At 53.7% G+C, this 11,523-nt stretch overlaps 4 protein-coding genes across 4 annotated transcripts; 1 reads left to right on the top strand and 3 right to left on the bottom strand.

Annotated features, from left to right (window-relative positions):
• Positions 1 to 717: 717 nt before the first annotated feature.
• VTJ04DRAFT_3118 (uncharacterized protein) lies at positions 718 to 2,735 on the bottom strand (the record flags this gene model as incomplete). The annotated part of the gene is made up of 2 exons (XM_069360983.1): positions 718 to 2,220; positions 2,289 to 2,735. The coding sequence occupies 2 exons, from the start codon at positions 2,733 to 2,735 to the stop codon at positions 718 to 720; spliced, it is 1,950 nt and encodes a 649-aa protein (XP_069221639.1).
• A 1,404-nt stretch (positions 2,736 to 4,139) lies between these two features.
• Positions 4,140 to 7,442, top strand: VTJ04DRAFT_3117 (uncharacterized protein; the record flags this gene model as incomplete). Its single annotated transcript, XM_069360982.1, has 1 exon — positions 4,140 to 7,442. The coding sequence occupies one exon, from the start codon at positions 4,140 to 4,142 to the stop codon at positions 7,440 to 7,442; it is 3,303 nt and encodes a 1,100-aa protein (XP_069221638.1).
• A 585-nt stretch (positions 7,443 to 8,027) lies between these two features.
• Positions 8,028 to 8,770, bottom strand: VTJ04DRAFT_3116 (uncharacterized protein; the record flags this gene model as incomplete). The annotated part of the gene is made up of 2 exons (XM_069360981.1): positions 8,028 to 8,673; positions 8,748 to 8,770. The coding sequence occupies 2 exons, from the start codon at positions 8,768 to 8,770 to the stop codon at positions 8,028 to 8,030; spliced, it is 669 nt and encodes a 222-aa protein (XP_069221637.1).
• Positions 8,771 to 9,956: 1,186 nt separating this feature from the next.
• Positions 9,957 to 11,087, bottom strand: VTJ04DRAFT_3115 (uncharacterized protein; the record flags this gene model as incomplete). The annotated part of the gene is made up of 1 exon (XM_069360980.1): positions 9,957 to 11,087. One exon carries the CDS (start codon positions 11,085 to 11,087, stop codon positions 9,957 to 9,959), a length of 1,131 nt encoding a protein of 376 aa, XP_069221636.1.
• Positions 11,088 to 11,523: the final 436 nt, after the last annotated feature.

Genomic DNA, 11,523 nt, shown 5'->3' with positions numbered 1-11,523 from the left:
ATTCTCTTGTTTCTTATCTTATATTCCAACCATAAATTAATGCTTAGTATTTCCTGGATTCATACTCTCAAGAATTGGCTTGATCAATGTTGACAAACTTCGATGGGTCTCATGTCCTTGATATCTTTGCTTGAAAATTTCCAAATATGGAAATAAGTAAACAATAACCCCTGAATTGCTTCTGTCTGCAGATCCTCCTCTCCTTCGGAAACACAGTTCCCCAGAATCAGACTCTATTCCTGAACCAACAAGCATTGCCTCCCAGCCGTCAAAAGCAAATTCCCAGGCGCGCATACCAAACATCCTGGCTTGACATTCTGATCACGTGACATTTCCCAGACCACCGACATCCAGTGTCGAAGCCTTGTCTATAATAACATGATAACCATTTATTGTTCTTCCTGTTTCCGACGCCGAACTCCTTCCCAGATGCCAATTCCATAAAATAACTAGACGCTCCTATGAGCAAACCCGCCCGCCGATTTATGTCCCCTGCTCAGTTCCAGGTACAAAGCCAAACAAAACTTTATTCTCGGACAATTCTGAACCCCGCCGAATGAGCATGCAAATTCTGTGGCCGTTATCCCCTCTTGTTGGTCGAGTCTCTGTTCCTCCTCGACGGGGGACGTCAAGCCAGTATCATTTCTTCTATGCCCATCTCCGTATCATTTCTCAATCTCACCAAGCATTCACGACCGCCGTCCTCTCGCCTGCAGTCTAGGCCGGCTGGAGGAATGCCTCGGGAGGGAGCTCACCCCTCTTCTCCTCAAACAACCGCAGCGCCATTTCCAAGTCCCAGTTCGCCATCCCTGACAAACACAGCTCGGAATATTCGGCCGTCATGCCCGTACGGCGGGAGACCTCCATGATGAGATTGGCGCGAACATCATCGGCCAAGACAGGGTCCTGCAGAAGTGCAGGGACCGGCTGGACGACTGGAGTGGGGGCTACCGGCGCGACTTGGGGCGCAGCAGCGAGAGGCTGCAAAGGCGTGACGACGAGCTGGTCGCTCACGACGCGGAACGGATGAGGAGCGCCGGGTTTGCTAGGCCCGAGGATGAAGCAACGGTGGAATTGTCGGGTGATGGTGGTTTGAGTGGCTGGGTCGAGCTCTTCGAATCGGCTGCGAACGTTGATAATGAGGCCCGCGGCCGAACCCATGCCGAGAGGGTCCGCAAGATTCTGAAAGGTGTGGCAATCGATCTTCCACAATGGTTCTTCGGTGAGGTTAGGATGGTGGGTAGGAGGCAAGCGAGACCAGAGTTCCGATATCAGGTTCACGCCAGTGAAAAGGCGTTGATGGATGGCAGAATCCCGAGAACCAAACTTCTCCAGGTTCCGGCTGAAGGTTTGGTATGGGGCGGAGTCCTTCTCAGGCTCCGCAACAAGTGAGAAGACCGACTCGTCGTCGTAAAATTGGCGGAGAAGTCCCGGCCTGTCCGAATCGTAGGCTGGAAAGAAAGTTGAGAGAAAAGCGCTCGCCACATTGTTGCCTCCATCGCGGAGATTTGAGGGGAGCACGGGGATCGGCTGGGGGAACCATTCCTTCAGAGCGTTTGCGGCTTCTTCAGGTGTCCTAACCGGTTGCCCGTCCAAGATTTGCAGGCTCGGAAACCACTCAATGATCTGCTTCGGGTAATTGGGCAGATTTGTGACTGGATTGCCGACGAGGTAGAGCTCCTCGAGTCGGCGAAATTCATGCCGCCACTTTGACAGGCCAGAAAAGTCCTGCAGATTGTTGTTGCTCAAGTCGAGGCGGCGCAGACGAGGGAGATCTCGAGCCAAATCGAAAACTTCTTTCACGTCGATGATACCGTTGTTGGCCAGGCTGACCGCTTGGATGGCAGCTTCCTTCGCATCCTTAGTGTCGAAGCGCATCGATACCAAACGTAGGAGGGCTTTAAATGTCTTCTCGGCGAGGGCCTTTGTCTCGAAGGCCTTGAGATCGATCATGGTCGGATCGGCGCCGAGGGCAGAAAGATCGAGGAGGAGCTTGTCGAAATTGTACCGACTGGCGAGCATTCCCAGCATCTTAGACTTGACGTCGGACGTATTTGAGCCCTGTGCGCTCGTGGATGCGTCGGTACCATGGCTCTTTCCATCGCCTTCTTGCTGAATGCTGAGATTGACGCCGGCAAAGGTATATCCGTCGAGCCGCAGGATGGATTGGGCATCCTCCTGGCTGACCGTCAAGCAAACATCGGCGCCGCGGACGACGGCCTGGAGACAAAAGGTTAGACTTGCTCAGGAAGCTGCAGAACTGGAAGCAGGGCTAGAAAGAAGCTTACCTTGCCAAGGGTGATCTGACGATTCTTGGAAGCTTTGCGCTCGAGGAACTCAAGGAGCGACCGAAGACCTCCATCGGAGTTGGTAGCAGCCTTGCTATCCTTGAGACCGCGGATTCGAATGGTTACTTTGTTCGGGTCCTTGTTTGCGGCCTTGAAAATATCGCGGGAGCTTTGGGCAAGCTCTCGGGCCAGGGCTCCTTGAAGATTGGCCTTGGTCCTGTCGGCGTTAGGCCGGCGGCCGCCGCGATTCCCACCACGTGCAGGGGCGGTCGGAGCACGAGATGAAGATGGTGTAGCCGATATCCTCGGAGCACTGCTCATTTCGACGTCGCCATCTCGGTCGGGCACTGTTTGTCGGCGCTTGTTGATGCCACCGCCCCGGGGGCCACGGAGGGGGTCATGTTGCTGGTCGGTGCCACCACCCCGCGGACGCCTGGGCGGTGCCATTGGTTGAATTGGGTAGAGGCTAAGACTTTGGTTCTCGTTCTCTGGTTTCCCAAAATACCTATATGGCGAAAGTGGCGACAATGATGATGATAGTGTGTCGGTTGTGGTGGTTTTGGTGGGTTCGACGGGCAAGAAGACGCCGGAGCTTGGTTGAAAGATGACGGTTTCAGAAGCAGCAAGCAGGCTCGAGACGCGAAAGACACAGACCGCGAAAGTGGGGCCGACTGAAAGCTGAGCGACCAACCAGAGGGCATTGTTACGCCACAATCCCCACAAATCGCCACAATGCAACAGCCACATGGAGGGGCACGGTCCCGCTCTGGGATGTTCGCGGCTCCCCAGAGCCAAAGATCCCTGCATGTGAGGTGTGACCCGAAAGAACAAAATATCCATGATGGGGAACCCAGAGGAAGACTTGTGTTCCAAGGTTGTCAGTTTGTCTACAACCTGGAACTTGAGGGGTGGCACTGGACGGGAAGAAGCAATCAAATACCCGATGACCAACTCTCCCTCCAGGCTTCAATCTGCTCCTCCAAGGCCGCATGAACGGCAGGGTTCCGAAGGTCCCATCATCTCTCACAAGAAGGTATGACATTTGGTGGAGTGAATCAGCAGAGTCCGTTTGCACGAGCAGGCAAACATGTATGTCAAAGCTTGGCAAGGCTAGGGAAACGGGAGACTCTCCAAGGCTGATGATTTGGTGGATTCAAGTCAAAAGAACTGAGGCCTACCAAAAGACTTTCCCGTAGTGGGTTGAGGCATGCAACCCCAACAAATCCATGCTCTCACATATGTATTTTCACAACTAAGGTAGACTCAGAATTCGGACACAGATACTTGTTAGAAGAGGCTCATGTTTTGCAGAGTCGTCTTGCCCAGCTCCACAGGACATTGAGGGACGATGTTTGATGCTGAATGTTTGATGTTGAAGGATGACGGGTGGCTCAGGCAGGTGGTCACGTGATTTGGCGCGTTCGACCTGACGTGTTGCCCAATGATCGCGACGACCGTGTTTGTTAGGCAGGGTATCCTGCGTCCCACCTACTCCATGGGTTGCAGCTCCTGTCTGCCTGGTCCCTTGACGCCCGTTTGTGTTGATGCTGGTGGGCGGTTTGCCCTTCATCCATGTGGTGCACTTTCAATCAATGGTTCACGAATTCTCAAATTCTTGTCCTCCAGCAAACCCAACCAAAGGTCTCTGAGTCGCCCGGTCAAGGGGGCATCGCGGGTGGTCTCGGCGGGCCTCATGACCCCTCGCGGGTCTCGAGGTATCCAAAAAATCAGTGTCATCGACAGGTAGCCGTTTGAAATCTCGAGCACGCACGTGAAACAATTCACCGTTGTCTTGTCATCCATCTTGTTCGTTTACTTTATACGGCTAACCGGCCAAAGGTGACGAAGACAATGGATAGCGACGAGTATGACTTCGACGATATCCCGGATGAGGATATGATCCTCGTTGCTGCCGAAGCTGAGAAAGAGGCGGTGGCAGCATCAACAGCGAGGACGGCATCGACGGCATCGTTTAGTCAATTTGGACGGCAACCTGCGGTGGCCAGCACCCGGCCCCTTGCCCCGGTTCTTCCACTCAACCTATCCAACAACAACACCAGAGCCGCCAACTCAGCAGTGACGAAGTATCCTCCATCAAACCGCCCACCCGGCCAGTCTCAAAACCTCCGCCAAACAACTCTCTGGGGAGGCACTCTTCAAGAATCTGGCGCGCCAAGTTCCCAGTCATCCGCGGCTAAGAACCGCCCATATCTGGCTGATCTGCCGCCCGAAAAACCAACCCACCATGAGCTCAACCAGGAGGCGCTCTCCACTTGGGTATACCCCATGAACCTTGGGCCTATCCGGGACTACCAATTCAGCATTGTCAAGAATGCTCTCTTCCACAATACCTTGGTGGCTCTGCCCACCGGTCTCGGCAAGACCTTCATCGCCGCCACCGTTATGCTCAACTACTTCCGCTGGACCAAGCGTGCCAAACTGGTCTTTGTAGCCCCAACAAAGCCTCTGGCCTCTCAACAAGTCGAGGCTTGCCTCGGGATCGCCGGCATTCCGCGCTCTCATGCAAGCCTCCTGACTGGCGAGATTCCTCCTGTCGTGCGCGAGGAAGAATGGGAGAGGAAGCGCGTTTTCTTCATGACCCCGCAGACCCTGACAAACGATCTTTCCAAAGGCTACGCTGACCCCAAGTCCATCGTCCTGCTTGTGGTTGATGAAGCCCACCGCGCCACTGGGGATTACGCCTATGTCAAGGCTGTCGAATTCATCCGCCGCTTCAACGAGAGCTTTCGCATCCTGGCCCTGACCGCTACCCCGGGATCCAAGATCGATGGTGTTCAGGAGATCATTGACAATCTCGGCATCTCTCATGTTGAGATTAGAACTGAAGAGTCCATCGATATCCGGCAATATGTTCACTCGCGAGACATCGACACCAAGACCTTTGATCCCTCCGCCGAGATGCGCCAGGTTCAGCAGCTCTTTTCGAAAGCCCTCAAGCCCCTGGTGGACAAACTGAGCGCCCAGAATCTCTATTTTGGAAGGGATCCCATGAGTCTGACAACGTATGGATTGATGAAGTCTCGGAGAGAGTGGATGGCAGGGCCTGGAAGACACGCCAATCAGGGCCTGAAGTTCATGGTTCAAGCCGTGTTCACCATCCTCCAGAGTGTTGCCCACTCAATCAAGCTTCTCAATTACCACGGCATCCGGCCCTTCTACCACAGCATTGCCGAGTTCCGCGCCTCGGAAGAGTCGAAGCCGGGACAGGGCTCCAAGATGAAGCGGGAACTGCTGGCAGATAAGAGCTTCCAGGAGATGATGGCCATGATCGAACGTTGGATGAAGGACGACGATTTCCAGGGACACCCCAAACTCAGCTATCTCTGTGAGACACTTGTCAACCACTTTGTTGACGCCGGCGAAGGCTCCAACACCAGAGCCATTGTCTTCAGCGAGTTCCGCGACAGCGCCGAGGAGATTGTCCGCCTTCTCAACAAACAGCCATTCATCCGAGCCACCGTTTTTGTGGGTCAGGCCGTCTCCAAGAGAAGCGATGGCATGTCTCAGAAGCAGCAAATAGAGACCATCAAGAAGTTCAAGGGCGGTGAGTTCAACGTCCTCGTCGCCACCTCCATCGGCGAAGAGGGTCTCGACATCGGCCAGGTCGACCTCATCGTCTGCTATGACGCATCCGCCTCTCCCATCCGCATGCTGCAGCGTATGGGTCGTACCGGCCGAAAGAGGGCTGGCAATATTGTCCTGCTCCTCATGAAAGGCAAGGAAGAAGAAAAGTTCATGGAGGCCAAGGACAACTACATGAAGATGCAGCAGCTCATCTGCGATGGCTCCAGCTTTACCTTCCGGTACGACTTGTCACGGAGGATTCTCCCGCGGGAGATCAAACCTGAAGTCGACAAGCGAGTTGTCGAGATACCCATCGAGAACACCCAAAATCCGGGTCTCCCAGAACCGAAGCGGACGGCGGCCGGGCTGAAGAGGAAGCCGGCAAAGAAAAAGTTCCACATGCCTGACGACGTAGAAACTGGCTTTGCGAAGGCCTCGGCTTTCATGCGCCCTGCTGCGAAAACCCCAAAGAAACCACCCGCGCCGGCCGAGACGGACTTTTTGGTTGACGTACCGCCCCTCGACAAGGTCTTGTTGAGCAAGGGCGAGATAGCACGCTTCGAGCGTCTTTACAAGAGTCTCCCCAAGGACCCGTTCAGCAAGTCCAAAGAACTGGGCCTCGACCAGATCAACCTGGGAGCCCACCCTGCAGCTCAGAGAGTCCTTCGGCCGACAGTTAATGTTAAGCACGGCAAGTATACCAAACGGTGTGTCAAGCTCTTCGAGGCCATGGGCCGCTATCAAGATAAAACACTGGGCCTTGAGCCCTGGGAGATTTACTGCGGGAAGGACGTCTCGGCATGGAAGAAGCTTCCAGCGCCGCGGTTTGCGGATGAAAGCGACAATGACGACAATGCTGTAGCGCCCGGTCGGGGAGGTCCGGCGCAAAAGAAACCGCGCGTCAACGTCGACGGTCCACGCAGGAAGAAGAGCGGCGTGAAGCAGTTCTTTGCTAGCAGCGACTGCGAGGAAGTACCGTATGACGAAGACAGCGATGAAGGAGGCCGCGGGCGAGGAAAGCAAGACGTGCTTTCGAGCAGCGGGCCCATCGAGGATGTCGGCGACGACTGCATGCGCACCAGCGACCTCAACACGACGGACGGCTCCGACTACGGCAGTGACCTGGACGACTTCGTCATCCCCGACGATATGATCACCTCCAGCCTGCTCCGCCAGGAAGCGCAAGCCCCGTCGTCGAGCTTGCCTACGAACCCAACCAGCTCATCGAGCCTCACGATCCGATCTAGGAACGGTACGAATACTGTAGGTGCGGGGGTGGGTCGACAGCAGAAGCCGGCTAGTGTACCGATTTTCTCGGACTCGGATGATTTTGATGATGACGATGATGATGACATGCCGGATTTGGATGAGTTAGTGGCGCAGAAAGCCATGTCTGCGCAGAAGTCGAAGGCCATGGCACCTCCTGCTCCTCCCCAGAGGAAGCAGCAGGCCTCCAAGTCGAGGAGTAAGTATCAGGACGATGATGGGGAGGTTGATCAGACTTCGCCGCGCAGGCCTTTGGCTAAGAAGCGGCGGAAGGTATTGTCTGATAGTGATGATGAGGAGTAACTGGAGGGGTTGGCTGACGATGCCAACGCATTAATAACCTCGGTGTTGGAAACGGAATGAAGGATGGTAACGACCAATGTGTATAGTTTAAACAACAATGATTCCTTGTACATTCCCGCCCTTATCTTTCAATGTTGTGGTTGGCCCACAACACATAATAGCTGATGGGGTCATGACCTTGCCGTCTTCTTAATGTTGCAACCATTCTCCCTATTATTATCACCTGCATAATAACGTTCGGGCCCATCAGGTTCTTCACTCCTGTCAATCCAACGTGCCAAGTTTGACGTATTCCGGGGAGTGTTGGGAACCAGAACATTAAAAATCAGTGAGTACCTGGGCATTGGGAGAGCCTGGTGTCGCTTTTGATCATTATACAAAACAATAGAAAACAACAAGACCACGATAATCGAAGATATAATGTGAAAATTGACAGAATATAGGAAAGAGGCGGGAAGAAGAGAAAGGAACATTACAGATTATGAAGGAAGGAAACAACAGCTCTTCCCGAGGCCCTGGCCAAATCAGACGAGATCGATAAAACCCAAGACGCGAAACAGAAGGTGAAGGGGAAAAAAATGCTGTTTAGTCCGAGGACAGGTATGCCCACTTCGGGTCTGACGAGACACATTTCCTCATTACTTCAATCCACGCATCTGTCAGACCTCTCGAAAAGTCCATGAATTGTTGTATCCAGTATGCTTCTCCCTGTGTGGTGACCCTGAGCAACCGGTCCCAGAACGGGGTGTCCGGCCACCCTGCGCGTTCCATGCTCCGGTCCTGCACCATCAGCGGGTGCTGCGTGAGTTTCTGGAGGGTGTTCGAGAAGTCATTGTCTGAGCGACGGACCCGGTAGCGGAACCAGTACCCGGCCACCTCGAAAGCAAACATCGGGCCATACATCCGCAACTGCCTGTCCACCTCCATGGTGGCCAGCTCCTGGAACCAGCTCATGCGACAGGAGGCGGCGAGGAAGCACATGTCCAACCGCCACAGCAGGCTGTTTCCGGCATTCTCAGGTTTCTGCTTGAAGGTCGGTGGGTCGGTCGAGTTGAACTCGTCGTAATAGAGGTAGTAGAGCAGAGCGTGGCCGACAGGTGCGTCGAAGAGGGACAGGTCGATGATCTGAGAGTCGGGCATCTGCTTCCATCTCGATTTCACCACCCCGCGGTGGGCGGTGAGTATGTCCCCACCGGACATCTTGAGTTGAACGATGCCGCTGGCAAAGGGCCTGGGAAACAAGGCGATACTGTGAGCTTGTTGTCACTCTGGTGGAGATGGAACAGGGGTGAAGGGACCACATACGAAGAAGCGGTGCTTGCAGTCATGGTGACACTCCACTGGTCCTCCCGGCGTTATTATAGTGTGGATCGTGGAAGAGGACTCTGGGGTCATTTGTCTTGACATATAACACCCGAATGTCGTGAGCTCTCAAGGTTCCACTCACTTCTTGAGCGGGAGGCCGGCAGCTTTTACACTTTTCAAGTCTTGGATTGCTCTTCACTTCATGTTGTTTTTTCCCATCCTCTCCTCCAAGTCCTGAATCATCTTCATCCTCATCAGCTCTTCCCGGAGCCTTGTTGTTCCAAGACAGGAAGGGCATGGATTGCCAAGACTTTTAAAGTGCGAACGAGATTGCTTCTCGACGGCTGAAATGACAAAACCATCACCTGGTCAGCTCAAGTCAGGTGACTATGGGCTCATTTTGGCGGTCAGGGACATGGCTATAGACTCCTGGGCTCACCGGAAGAAGCCTCAAGCCAGGGAAGGCCTGGCACACGCTGTGGTTGTGTGACCAAGATCCCGGATCTTACGCACGCCGAGTTTGGGGCCAACGCATCAAAATCAGCAAGTGGCACACGAAGGTTCTGGGTGTTGGGTTTGGCATGAATCCATAGCTAGTCAGGTTTTGGCACTCATGCTGGGTGTAATTAAAGATCAGCCGACTTCCAGAATCCTTCCTTAGCTAGAGGAGAAGTTAAATCATCCTTCCATTCAGGGTACAGTAGCTGAACCCAAGCCCTGTCTGTGCTCCGTTTGTGTGTTGGAACAGTGAACACGCGGATACATTTGGGATGGTGGAAGGAAAAACAGAGCTCTCAGTTGACCATGAAACCGCATTGCGCCCCAGAGATAAAGGTTCATATCCGTAATCGTAGTGCACTAGAGTCGCCTTTGAAGGTTGCATGCTTTTGACTCGGCTTGTTTCTTAGCCTTCTCAACAACAACCATGACACAAAGTAATACTTATATACCCCATATCAGGCATAGCTGGCGGAATTGAATGATAACAATAGAACTACACTACCCTGTATATGCTGAGAGATGGGACTACTTCAGAAAGACAGTGCTCTCGATGCTTAATGGAAGGCATTCAAAGACTCTTGATCGGAAAGAGTCGCCTCGAAGCACGGTCAAAACATCCATTCACATCGACACATCTGTTCTAATGCGGGTATTCAAGTCCAGTGTCGTTTATGATCATTTAAAGCTCAGAAGTTTCCAGAACCATCCTCAGACCTTCCACTTCCTCCGAACCGGATTGCCCTTTTGTACCCTCCCCGACCGCTTCCTCACAACAGCAGGAGCCTTCGTCGGAGCAGGAGAAGCCGATCGCGCAGAGCCGGCAGACGACTCCGCCAGAGGGGAAGAAGACCGAAAATAAATGATCATGTCAACCCTCGCCTTTCTCTTCTCAGCTTTCGTAAGGGGACTAGGCATCTTTTCCCAAGGCCCATGCCAATTGCCAAACAGCTTCAATCCGCTGGCCATCCACACCTCCACCACCAGCCGGGCCTCGTCCCAATCCATCAGATCCTCCTGGACACCAGTCCAATCGATCTTCTCCACAAGCTTTGCCAGCGAGCGGTTGCGGCGTCGCAGATTCCGCCGCACCGACGGGTAGATGATTAGCAGGCTTGCGAGAAGGTGAGCGGGCGACGATCCGTAGTCGCCTCCCGGGGTGTTGGAGTTGGGGAGGAGAAGGTACCATCTCAAAGCGTCGAGGAGGGCGGCAGCTTGTGGGCTGGTGTAATGTGGGCTGGGAGGAAGGTCGGTGCTGGGAACCTGGCGGATGTTGGTCTGTGGATACTTGGCGTCAAGCGTGAGAGCTGTGACGCCGGCGCAGCTGTTTGGAGAGTACTCGGAAGGATCCATCTTGATGGTATAATCAACTGACTTTCGGGTTGGGAAGGTTCTTGGGTCGAACGGGCGGGAGGAAAGTTTCGGTGTCGGTGGGGGTTTGTTATTGCTAATGTTTGGGCTCGGGTCGATGGTTATGATGGTCACGATGGCGGCCCGGGCGACAACAGCGGTGGTCGCGGTCTCGATGGTGATCTCTGAGTTGGAGATGATGGATTCACGAAAAACTGAGTGCTGGTCGGTGTCGTCGAACAAAGGGCCGGTGTAGGGTTTCCAAACGTGAGTTGTCGATGTGGGTGGGGAGCTTCGCAGCCCGTCACACACGAGGTGGCAGCCGTTTATGGTGTTGATCTCATCCACTCTGCGGCTGTTCGTTGTCATCATCATGGGCTTCTCCTTCTGATAAGTGCACGTCGTGGAAGGCTTACCTTGAGGCGTGGCCTTCTCAGCAAGAGTCTCGAAATCAGGCGTGTGACGCCTGGTTGAGCAGAAGCAAAGGCACATGATAACTGGCAAAAAGTCGGGTTGTCGGTTTGGTGGTTAGAGCAAAGGCGAAATCTCGTGGCTTCCTCGAGTTTCGCCTTAAGTGTTTGTTGAGAGAAGGCCGAACTTCAGATGAAGTGGTCGCATTAGTTCGGTTAAATATCACGGTCCCAGGACAATGGCATTCTGAACCTAAGTGGTGTTCGCTGGTGAGGGACAAAGACAATGGTTAACAATAGGATTGTTCTGGAAAGCTCATGTCCATGTGTACTGGGTTTCTTTGTTTTGAACCAACGAGCCAAGTCACCGAACCTTGATTATTGACCCTTCACCTTGAACAACCGCCTTTGTCACGAAACACAATGGCAAAAGGCCCTCTCTCCGGGATCAGGTGAAGGTAGACGTGGGCAAGGGGAGTTTGGTTTGCAGAAGAGGTCAATGAGGTACTCCGTATTCT

This window comes from Mycothermus thermophilus, assembly GCF_041956435.1.
Source record: "Mycothermus thermophilus strain CBS 625.91 unplaced genomic scaffold VTJ04scaffold_2, whole genome shotgun sequence".
NCBI classification, from domain to species: Eukaryota; Fungi; Ascomycota; class Sordariomycetes; order Sordariales; family Chaetomiaceae; genus Mycothermus; species Mycothermus thermophilus.
This window is presented reverse-complemented; position numbering and strand designations above follow the sequence as displayed.